Source organism: Ambystoma mexicanum, chromosome 5p (assembly GCF_040938575.1).
Source record: "Ambystoma mexicanum isolate Mex_15411 chromosome 5p, UKY_AmexF1_1, whole genome shotgun sequence".
Classification (NCBI taxonomy): Eukaryota; Metazoa; Chordata; class Amphibia; order Caudata; family Ambystomatidae; genus Ambystoma; species Ambystoma mexicanum.
Window position 1 is genome coordinate 752,060,486 of NC_090930.1, and position 12,436 is coordinate 752,072,921.

At 48.7% G+C, this 12,436-nt stretch overlaps 1 protein-coding gene across 1 annotated transcript in view; it reads left to right on the forward strand.

The window, feature by feature from the left end:
• Positions 1 to 12,436, forward strand: part of SUSD5 (sushi domain containing 5) — a 556,088-nt gene that overhangs the window by 402,852 nt on the left and 140,800 nt on the right. Inside the window, exon 4 of the mRNA XM_069613132.1 lies at positions 8,369 to 8,557. Within this exon, the coding sequence (XP_069469233.1) occupies positions 8,369 to 8,557 (189 nt within the window). The remainder of the gene's footprint in view (positions 1 to 8,368; positions 8,558 to 12,436) is intronic.

Genomic DNA, 12,436 nt, shown 5'->3' on the forward strand with positions numbered 1-12,436 from the left:
AGAAGTTCTACACGCGAATGGCCTGGGTGCGTGTATTTCAGGGGTGCGCGGGAAGTTCCACACGCGATTGCCCTGGGCGCGTGTATTTCAGGGGTGCGCGGGAAGTTCCACACGCGATTGGCCTGGGCGCGTGTATTTCAGGGGTGCGCGGGAACTCCAACACGCGATTGCCCTGGGCGCGTGTATTTCAGGGGTGTGCGGGAAGTTTCACACGCAATTGCCCTGGGCGCGGGAAGTTTCACACGCGATTGCCCTGGGCGTGTGTATTACAGGGGTACACGGGAAGTATCACACGTGATTGCCCTGGGCGCGTGTATTTCAGGGGTGCGCGGGAAGTTCCACACACGATTGGGCTGCGTGCGTGTATTTCAGGGGTGCGCGGGAAGTTTCACACGCGATTGGGCTGCGTGTGTGTATTTCAAGGGGTGCGCGGGAAGTTTCACACGCGATTGGGCTGCGTGCGTGTATTTCAGGGGTGCGCGGGAAGTTTCACATGCGATTGTGCTGCGTGCGTGCATTTCAGGGGTGCGCGGGAAGTTTCACACACGATTGGGCAGTGTGCGGGTATTTCAGGGGTGCGCGGGAAGTTTCACACGCGATTGGGCTGCGTGCGTGTATTTCAGGGGTGCGCGGGAAGTTTCACACGCGATTGGGCTGCGTGCAGGTTTTTCAGGGGTGCGCGGGAAGTTTCACACGCGATTGGGCTGCGTGCGTGTATTTCAGGGGTGCGCGGGAAGTTTCACACGCGATTGGGCTGCGTGCGTGTATTTCAGGGGTGCGCGGGAAGTTTCACACGCGATTGGGCTGCGTGCGGGTATTTCAGGGGTGCGCGAGAAGTTTCACATGCGATTGGGCTGCGTGCGGGTATTTCAGGGGTGCGCGGGAAGTTTCACACGCGATTGGGCTGCGTGCGTGTATTTCAGGGGTGCGCGTGAAGTTTCGCACGCGATTCCATCAGGGTACGTGTATTACAGGGGTGCGCGTGGAGCACCACACGCGATTTCATCAGGGTACGTGTATTACAGGGGTGCGTGGGGAGCACCACACGTGAATTGCACGTGTGGGTCCTCCCAGGTGTTCCCTCTACACCCTCCACGGCCCCTGCAGGTGGCTCACACCACAGGGGCCTACCCTGCACATGTCCTGCAGGCACCCCATCCACCATGGCCATGCCCCCCAGCCAACCCACATGTCAACTTGCACTACTGCCCACCAACGCATGTCCCCCTGCACCCCCAGCCACCAGGGGCACCCTCCACCAGGCCCCCACCCATGTCTCCCACCCCCCCACTCCCCAGCACTGCGGGGCACCTGCCAGCAGGCCCCCACCCATGTCCAACTCATGTTCCCCACCCCCCACCCCCCAGCACTGTGGGGCACCTGCCAGCAGGCCTCCACCCATGTCCAACTCATGTTCCCCACCCCCCCACCCCCCAGCACTGTGGGGCACCTGCCAGCAGGCCCCCACCCATGTCCAACTCATGTCTCCCACCCCCCCCATCCCCCAGCACTGTGGGGCACCTGCCACCAGGCCCCCACCCATGTCCAACTCATGTCTCCCACCCCCACACCCCCCAACACTGTGGGGCACCTGCCAGCAGGCCCCCACCCATGTCCAACTCATGTCTCCCACCCCCCCACCCCCCAGCACTGTGGGGCACCTGCCAGCAGGCCCCCACCCATGTCCAACTCATGTTCCCCACCCCCCCACCCCCCAGCACTGTGGGGCACCTGCCAGCAGGCCCCCACCCATGTCCAACTCATGTCTCCCACCCCCCTCACCCCCCAGCAGTGCAGGGGCACCCTCCACCAGGCCCTCACCCATGTCCCATCCATGCCCCCCTGCACCTGAGTCCCAACAATCCCCAATCATGTCCGTAATGGCCATCCTCCCCTGCCAAAAGGCCCAACCAACTATCACATCCACCCACATATCAAAGGCAATTACATGTTACACACCCAATGTAAATAATGCAAATGAACACATGTCTGTCACACACAATGGCTGCAAGTGAATGTTAAAACACCCAACATGACATTCATGAAAGCAATGAGATGATATGACACATTGAAGGATGAAAATAAAAATGTATTGAAAATCAACTTGAATGGAAATGAAATGAGAAAAACCACAAAGCAAAACAACCAAAAGAAGATGAATGTCCATGAAAAAAAATCAAAAACACACAGCACAATCAAAATGAATGGTGTCCAAAGTCACAGTCAGAAAAGTAATCCAAGTGTAAATGATAAACAAAAACCATTGCTCCATGGCGATGAAAAAAATCCAAAAAATAAAAGAATCCATTGAAGAACTATTTACAAGATAATCCCGGGTCCATGAGCCCAACCAAATGAAACCTAACTATGACAACTAACAAAAAACTGAACAATATACAAAAATGTGGCGCATTGTCCAATCGCAACCAAATAAAAAAAAAAATCAAAGGGAACCTAACACTAACTATATAACTATATACAAAGGCGGCGGGCAAGTCCAGCTGCTCACTCTGTGGTGTTCCGGGCCAGGGCATCATCAAACTCCTGTTCGATGTCCCGGAGGCGGTCCTGTTCAAGTCCCCGAGGGTCCGCAGGGACGACGCCGTCTCCTCCTCCAACCCCCTGCGGATTGCCTCGAGGCACTCGGCCCGCCTCAGGGCACTCCGCATGGAGTTCTCCGCCCTGACCATTGTGAGCCGCGCCTCTTCCGCCCGCCGCCGCTCCGCACCTATATGCTGGCCCAACCGCTGCCACACGAAGACACTTCCTATCCTGGGTCCTCCTGCCCTCCGGCCGATGCCTGCCCCTCCGATGTTGATGGCCCCGAGCCATGATGTCTCCCACGTTGACTCCGCTGCTGCCTCCGACGCCACTGCCTCTGCCAGCACGACGGCATCCAGGCTGATGGAATCCACCGACGCCGTCGTGCACGTGCCCTGCCTGATGATGCCGGCACATCCTCCATCTGCTGGGGTACAGTTGCTGTGGTGTCCACCCCTGCTGGACCTCTGACTCCCGACTGTGGCAGGGATGGGATCCCCACCGAGCTGGCTGCATTGGTCAGGGCAGGTCCACAGGGGGCCCTGGTGGCATCTGGGCTGGAAGACGGCAAGGAGAACGACTGGCGTATAGTCTCCACAGAGGAGGAGAGGGCCGCCAGATTGGCCGACACATGCAGGAAACCCCCGAACATGGACGATCCCAATTGGGCCACGTCGGCACGGTGCTCTTCGTGATGATGTGCGTGCTCCTCCTGGGAATCTATGTCAGCATCCAACGCTGGAGAAACCAATGTTAAACACAAGTAACTTGGACTGTATCGGTATCTATTATTTTAGCAATAGACCCAAAGCTTTGGGGGCATTACCGCATTAGGTAATGCTCGGGCCCATTTACAGGCCTGAGCGAAGCGAGGGCCATAACGAAGGCCTTGGGACTTTACCAGATGCAGTAAGGCCTCCGCAGAGTGGGGTTTATTGCTATTAGTATCCCAGGTGTATTTCCTGGAATACTAACTGCAACAGGTTCATGGTCGTGGATGTAAACGGGAAGCCTGATGCTGAGCCGGCCTCAAAATGGCTGTGCACATTGTTATGAGAGAGATTTCATCATTCACTTTGTGAACAGAGAGGATGTATGCATAGCTCTCAACCATTTGTGTCGCAAAGGCGGGTGTTATCACCTGATTTTGTTTTTGGCGGGTGAGACGCCCATTGGAATGAATGGGCTTGCAGGAGGCTTGGCAGGTGAGTCAGCCCTTCACAAGGCGGGTGACACCCCCAAAAGCGTGTGAGTTGAGCCATGTTGGAGGTATAACATGACCACAATGAATCCAATCTGTTCATGAAGTGAACAGTCTAGTCAGGAAGGAGGATAAAGAAGAACGAGGAGGCGTGTATTGAAAGTGTGTTTCCTATAACGGGGATGGAACCTGCCGAAAACATGGATGCAGTAAGAAAATGGCAGGGGGTCTGTGGTGGCGAGAGAAGACAAATGGATGAGAACGGAATGCATGAATGGCTGACGTGCATCTCGAGAGTTGCGTGGAGGAAGGAGGGACTCAGCGGCTGGTAAAGCCTGTGAAGCGGCCAATGGGATGAAGAAGATTCGTTCTTAGCAAAAATAGGCTCTTTCCAGTCAAGTAAAACTGACAAATTACAATGACATCCATCCACCTACAGTTCGCACCCGCTAAAGGCAGGAAGGCCATAGGAATCCATGAGTAGATGCTGCCTGCAAAGCACATTATCCAGGCGGCATTTACTTTTTTACAAAACAGAGAGTAAAAGTGAAGAGTAAAGGCACTTTTACTCTTCACCTCTGCACTCTGCCTTGTAAATGTTAAAAATTGCACGCATTAAGTGCTAACGCTAGCAGTCCCCGGCATGCAATTAGCATGTTTTTAATTACCTTGTTAGTGTATAACTTTTCTTTGTGCATTTATAATGGTATATGTTTACACCGTCACCAGTTCTCCAGATAGTAGTTTGAGGCCGAAGTATTCACTTATTACTTTTGGAAGTGGGAAGTAAAAAGGGATTTTAGGGAATAACCTTAAAATCAGATATTTTATTGTAATCCATACTTCCTCTGAATTGAGTAATTCTTGTCAATGAATAGTTGTAGTTTTATCTTTTATGCCCTCTTTAGTTCTGGAGACACATCTATACAGTACCTCATTAGGGCACATGTCACAGATAGCCTCAAGAACACACCAACTCTTGAAGACATTTGCAGATTAGTCAAGGGGCTCTCCAAGCGCCATCCCTCTCTCTCGACTAGAGCAAGGTGTTCTCTCTGTGACCAGCCTTTCCTTAACCCCAGGTTTGTCACTTGAGATTGGTAACCTATACTATCCAGAATGATGATGTCTTACACCTTCTCTGTCTAATTCCCTCTGGAACCATCGAGGTGGTCCCCAATCTAGGTTCTCCAATGTCATGTAAAGCCAGGATTGGTGCTGTCAGGCTCACGCCTCACTAGGTCATTTCCTTCCATGCCCTGGTGTTCCTATCCCTCTCTTTCTTTACTTTATTACATTTGTACCGCGCACCACTGACCCAGAAGCTTAAGTGCGCAAAACAAAACAAAAAGGACAGACAGAGAGGAACGGACACAGCAATGCATCCAGAGACGATACAAATACCCAACCAGTAGACAAGTTGGTTATTGGACAGTACAGTTATCATTCGCAGGATGACTAGCTGAACAGAAAGGTCTTTAGTATTTTCCTGGACATCTTTCTTCCTGATTGTCGGGTGCAATAGCGTTCCAAAGGGTGGGGGCAGCTACAAAGAACGCCCCTTTCTTCACCTGACTCATCCTGTGGGCTGGAACTCTGAGTTGATTGGTGTTATTGGATCTGAGATTGTATACACTCAATTTCGTCTCCAGCACTTCACTCAAGTTTACTGGGGGCAATCCCGTCAGGCACTTATGTGTTATTAAGAGGAGATGAAAAACAATTCTGGCTTCAATTGGGAGCCAGTGCAGGCTACCCCCTGCCTCTGATACATGACCCTTTCTTCTGAGATCCATAATAACTCTTACTGCATTGTTCTGTATAACATGGAGCCGACAGGAGTCAGACTTAAATATACCCGCAAGCAGACTGCTGCAATAGTCAATCCTAGAAATAATTACAGCCCTTGCTATTGTCTCACAGTTGGATCTTCATATAAAAGGGTATAGTTGTGCAAGCAGTTTGATATAGTACGAGGTTGACGACACCAGACTGCCAACATGGGCCTTCATGTTAAGATTACAATAAAAAATTACCCCCAGCAATTTCACTTTATTTTTAGATTTTTTGTCACAGCCAGCAATTTGAAACTGGGAGTACTCAGTTCCCATCTTTTGGATTTTTGCCTCAGTGCCCACCACCATCAGTTCTGTTTTTACAGTGTTCAGGGCTAATCCTTGGTTACTCATCCACCATTGGATCAGTCCACAGATTGACGGTTTCTTATCCTCAGCATAATTCCCAGACAAAGGAGTAACACGTGTGTTGTCTGTGTAATTAGTAAAATCAATCTTGTTTTCTTCTAAAAGGTTGAGGAATGGAATGGTAAAAATGTTATAGAATGAGGGAGACAGACATGCCCCTTGGGGCACCCATGTGTCAGCAGAACAGGTTCTCTGCACCATCGATCCCAACGAGCAGCTGACCCGAGAACCCTGCCACCTCCTTCAACCTGGAGATCAACAATGAGTGCTCCACCAGGTCAAAGGCGGCAGAGAGGTCCACCAACATCAGCAGGGCTGTCTGCCCACTGTCCATAATGCAGAGAAGTCTGGACTTCAGATCCAGAAGAGCGGTCTCTGTGCCATGGTTTTCCCTGAATCCTGATTGCTATTTATTCAAGATCTTATTGTTCTTGAGGTGCGTCATAACTTGTGTGTATGCTACACGATTTAGAATCTTCAGCAAGAAAGATGAATTAGAAATTGACCGATAGTTCAGAGGATTTAAAGGGCAGAGTCCTGACTTCTTGAGTAGAGGTATCATCCAGGTGTTCTTAATGCCCACCCGGACATGGCTTTCATTAAATGAGGCATTGACAAACTTACACAGAGTACTAATCAGCATGGGGGAAAGTAAAGCAAAGTAAAACACTCTCCTTTCATCTCCCCACTCACCTCCCCATTCACTCCCTACTCTCCTTCTATCGGTCACACACCTTGCACGCACATTCAAACCACTTTCTCTCACCAACCAGCGCCTCACCTTCCCACTCCTTCAGCAATTCTCCTGCACACTCTCCTAACACATATTTGATTAATTGGTCCTTCTTCTCCCTTGACATCATCTGAATCACCCGCGCCTTCCTATTTCCTGTGCTGCCTTTTATACGCCACCTTCCCTCCCCATTGTCTCTCTTCCTCACCTGGTTCACCAGGCCAACCGCTGACTTCCCTTTCCACAGGGGAGCTGTTACAGATGAAAGAAACATAAAAAGGGGCCTTATGTTGGTCTGCCGTTCATAAGCAATGGCAGCTTGCTGAATTTCAAGTCACTGGACCTCATTACGACCCTGGCGCTCCCGTAATAAAGGGTGCGGGTACGGGACCGGCACCCTTCATTACGGGAGCGCCTATTACGAGGTTCCCTTTGCGGGACTCGGAACAGGCGTCTGGTAAAACCAGACGTCCTTTCCAGGTCCCGCGAGGGGAACAGGGAGCTAATAACGGGCCGTTATTTACATGCCCGTTATTAGCTCCCTCCCCATTCCCATTGAGCCTTATGGGAGCTCAAATGGAAATGGGGAATGGTTCCTTCAAGGAGGAATTACTGGGTCCTCCAATGTTGGAATGACCCGGTTATTCCTCATTGAAGGAACCCGGTATTGGAGCCCGGTATGGAGGCAGCCATGGTGCTAAAAGCACCATGGCTGCCTCCATACTCGTAATGAGGCCCACTGTCACACTTCGTATCAGTGGCTTTCATGTCGCTCTCAAAAGGGGCCTATCCACAGTCCTGGCGCAGGTAAGAGAGTGGTCTTTGTTTTGAATCATTCACATAGGTCGTTGAACTAATAAGGGGCCCGCACTGCAAACTTGAAGCTGGCATACTGTCCTTGTTCTGTTCTGCTTGGCTGCTTTCATCCATTCTGCTGATTTGCCAGGTTGCCCTGGAGTCTTTCAGATTCCCACTGTCTCTCTCCCGGCTGCTCCCTGGCGATGCCGGTGCTAATCCTGCTGGTACTGGAAGTCATACAGGACAAACAGAAATACATTGGCCAGAATTTAGCAATGCAGGCATTGGGTAATCAACAGTGGTACGCATTGCAAGCATGCAAGCACCTGGAGGAGGGACAGGGGCTGGGGCTTTCCCAAGCTTTCCCAAGTCACACACCCCACCTGTAGGTCAGGACTGGCTCTGGGGATCCTGAGGTAGGATTTCCACCTCAGCCAGAGAGGGCTTCCCATCCCCTCTTGAGAGGGTCAAGTACCTGACCCTGTTACACACGATATGATGGTTCCACAGATCTGAACAGAACAATGGAGCTGTGAAGTCATCAAGGGGCATACACTTGCATATTGTTACTTCCTGTTTCATTTTCTTGGGAATATTAGCCTGATTTTAGGAGTAAAGTGGGAAGGTAGCCACCTCTCTGCAGCCCTGACTGGATCTTCTATGAAAAGTCCTGGACATGCTGGTATGCCAATGTGTGAATTGTTGCCTGGGTATTGTATTTCACAAAAGGAACCCTAAGATTTTGTGTGTGGTAATATTGAGGGAACAAATAGAGTTCTGGAAATGATAATGACTCACTGCTTTATATAGCAGAAGGTCATTGATAAATGACTGCCACATTACACGGTTGCATTATTTAAACCCTGTTGCTGTGTTTTCATTTCTCTGCAGACAAACTTTGTGGAGACCCTCCTTCTTTCCCTCACACAATCCTGTACGGACATTCAGAGTTCGAGATGGGTGACGAGCTGATGTATGTCTGTGCCCCGGGCTACATTATGGGCAACAAAATGATTGCCTTCTCCTTGGTGTGTAACATTTGTGGGGAATGGTACGGGCATGTCCACGCCTGTGTCAAAGGTAAGACGGTCTAATAAACACAGACAACAATAATGTTTTCACTTCTTTCAATAGCTGGTCTAGTTCGTTCAATGTGCAGAAAGTGTAGAAACCGGTGTCAGCAAAGGAGGTCTCATTCTAGAATTCAACACACAAGACTAGCCACTGTTCATTTTGAAAGAAAAATATTAGCTAATTCAAGTGTCGTAAGAATTGAGCACAAAAGATGCATAGCCAGTTACATACCATACATAGACAGTAGAAACACCAGCAAATCTTGGCCAAATCCTGCCTTGTTGACAACTTTGAGACATGATCAGGACGGCCATCATACCAGAGGCATTGTTCTCCCCAGTGCATTTGACACTGTTATTGTTTTGGGCTTACTCTCTTCTAGGTTATGAATTAGGAGGAAATGATCTGTGCATAAATATATTTGTAATGTGTTTTATGCAGCTTCTAATGACCATTGATTATCTTCCCAATGATCTGATCCATAGGCGTAGCCAGAATGGTCTAACAAGTGGGCTCTGAGTCTAATATAGCTGGGCCCACCCCAATGACATTAACATCTGTAAATGCCCACACAGCGCTGCTGAGTGGGCATTTACAGATTTTGGGTGGGCCTGGCAGATTTTGGGTGGGCCCCGCCCGCTCAGGCTCTACGCCTCTGATCTCATCAGGATTGTTCTTGGCACCTCTAAAATTGCTACCCAGTTAGAAAGCTTGTTGAAAACATTAGTTATATTTCACTCTATCAGATCAAAATAAATAAAAATGGCAAGAGCCGGTGCCCAAATCATTGGAAGCATCATTGATGGGAAATTTTATAGGGAGAAAGTTTGAAATATAGAGAATGTACCCCTTGCTTTCCACAGGGCATGCATACGACCTCATGAATGCCATTGGTCCATGATTTTTTCTTGGTTACCAGACATTTCGTCGAAAAAAAATGGTCGACAGGACATTTGGTCGAAACCATTTGGTCGAAAACCAAATGGCCGAATGTTTTTTTTAATATTTTCACTTTTTTTTTTTTTTTGGGGGGGGGGGTCCCCCTCCAACCCCCTTTTTTTCTAAAAAACCCTTTTTTTCCCTAAACTAAAAACGAAAAAATATATATATAAATTTAAAAAAAATTCGACCATTTGGTTTTCGACCAAATTCTGTCGACCAAATGTCTTTCGACGAAATGTTTTTCGACGAAATGTCCGGACACCTTTTCTCTTGCCAGTCATAGTGTCTCAGTTGCTTGCCATGGAATTCCTCATCAGTTGTCATTATCAAAAACCACTATTTCTGAATGGTATTTCAGTAGCTTAGTATTGGTAACTTAAGCAGTAGGTCGCTAGCAGAAAGGGGAGACTTTGCCATCATTTTAAACTTATAATGTCTGTTCTGTGGCCATTGCCACGCTAGCTGTGCCCATGACAGAAAACACAGTGCCCTGGATGTGTATTGGCCCTGACAACAATGGTCCAATCAGCAGCAGTGCATCTACATGTAGTGTGAGGCACCATCCTGCTTCCTACCATCTCAGGTGGAAATATTAGTACATGGTGAGACCGAGAATAGGTGCCATGACACCAGGGTTCCCCGCTCCATGTTCAAACGAGGCCATTTTCCATGTGCTACAAGCCAGACAAGATATGTTCACCGGGTACAGGCACAGATGTGGTCCTCTCAGCACCTATATTGAACCCAGTCTGGACGGGCACCCTGAAGATTAGATGTGTTTCTCTGGCTACCCAGAATATCGGTCTTGCTTGCAACCACTCTAGCTTTCTGCTGTCTTTCTCTATGGGTAGGTGTGCAGTTCTTGACCTGGTCTGGCAATATGTGATGTATGCACTCATTCTGTTCTTTGTCCTTTAAATTCTATAAATGATTCGGTGCAATTTACACACGAACTGTAGTTTTTGATGATAGGTGTTCACATGTAAGTTAGTCATAGTAGCAATACTGAAAGCACTGTAGATATGACACAGGATGAATAGCTGACACCTCATGCCTTCTTATCATCACAGGGTAAATGGCTGAGGCCCTTCATGTGCTCTTATGATATAGTCCTTGCAGAAGGTTATTCAGAAAAATTGCATCTTTGCTGTGGAGCCAGTGCTATGTTGCATTGGTGTTTGTTAGGTGGGTTACCTTTAGTCACTTGGGACCAAAAGGCACAACCTGAGCTGAGGGGTTTCTCCCAGAGGTATTGCCTTGGTGTTGATTATAGGAACTGCAGCCGAATCCACCTGCCAAGACCCCTGAAATGATCACTGTGGCAGCGATGTTGCTTCGTTCAGGTGGTAGAGGGATTGATGGCTGTGAGGTTCTTGGGTGTGCAACAGCTGCCGATGCAGTGATATTGTGATGTAGGTCACTGCTAGTACCAGGCAGAATGGATGATGGCGTGGATCTAAGTTGTGGAAGATCCAGTAATGATTGTTTAAATTGGTGGGCAATACATAGGAGGCGTCAGCTGCAGAAGTCCCATCCTAAGATTCACTCACTTCTTCTCAACTCTTAAGGTGGTCCTCAGTTTTGCTGGCCACATCCTAACTACCTCTACCTGACTCTGCTGCACTATTCACTGCCAACACCAGACATGCGTGCTTAGACTGTGCTGTTGGTTCATATACAGGAATATCAGTCTAGTGTTTGAATCTTTGCACCTTTTCCACTTGGCTACTAGATTCAGACATTCTGTGTCTAAAGCCCTGAATTCACCTTGCAATCACAAACCAACCATTTCCACTGCCTTTGCCCTCAATATATGCCAGTATTCTACCAGTGTAAAAGAAATATGTTCATGCAGGCTATATCCAAATATGTCCATGCTGGCTGCACCAATATGTGCCAGTATCCCCATGAAAGAACATACTCTTGTTTGCTCTGCCCATAATGCCAGTAACTATGCATGCCCTTTCTGAATGCAACAGTGTAGACCAATTTATCCATATAAGAGCACTCATCAAGTTGTCTTTGCCTGTAAATCCAGTAAAACACTTTTTAGATTTTGTTTTAGGGCCTTCAGATGCTCCCCTGTGCACTCACTCCTTCTAATCATAGACACTACTCCCTGTCCACAACCATATAAGGACATTCATAAACATTCACACTGCATTCATTCTCACATTGACCCATTTACCCATACGGTACACAGTCCCACTCTATACTCATTCTCACATTCATGTGCACACGCATATGGTACACCATCACACTGCACCCTTGTACTACCATTCATGCATGCATTCATACACTACAACATTGACACTGCACTCTTATTTGCACATGCACTTGCACAGAAACATCCACTGGCATGTACACACATATAAATACAGACATGTCTTTCTTTCCTTACCTGCACGATGCAGATACCTTAGCACTCCTGCCACTGCCAGGACCTCTACACATAGTGCCCGTATGGCCCTCTGCCTCCTGTACACCGTGCACACAGGAAGCGGGACATTAATTCTTTGTTGCTTCTGACCTGCGGGTAGAGCTGGAGCAACTACAACTCACTCCCTGGACCCTCCTCGTGCTCAGGAGGTGCAGGATTGCCTCCTACACACACATCTGGACCTGCAGTTTCTCAGCCTCCCATTCCTAATGAGCCATCCAAGGCTGGGGAAGTGAAATGCCCCCAGGCTTGCATGGCTCACTGGGCATGCACTTGCTGGGTTACTGTAAGTCATGGGGAACCCATGTTTCTCTACGACAGCATGAGGCAAGGAGCGTGTCCTCAATTGCTTGGAAATCTGAGGGGGCGCTCATTGTTGTCACTGGGCTGACAATCTTTAAAACAATAATCAATATTTTTGACTGACCCCACCGCCCTTATGTGTCACGGTCAACAGAATCAAAGGTGTTAATGTCAGAAGGGCATCATAAGGAGTTTATCAC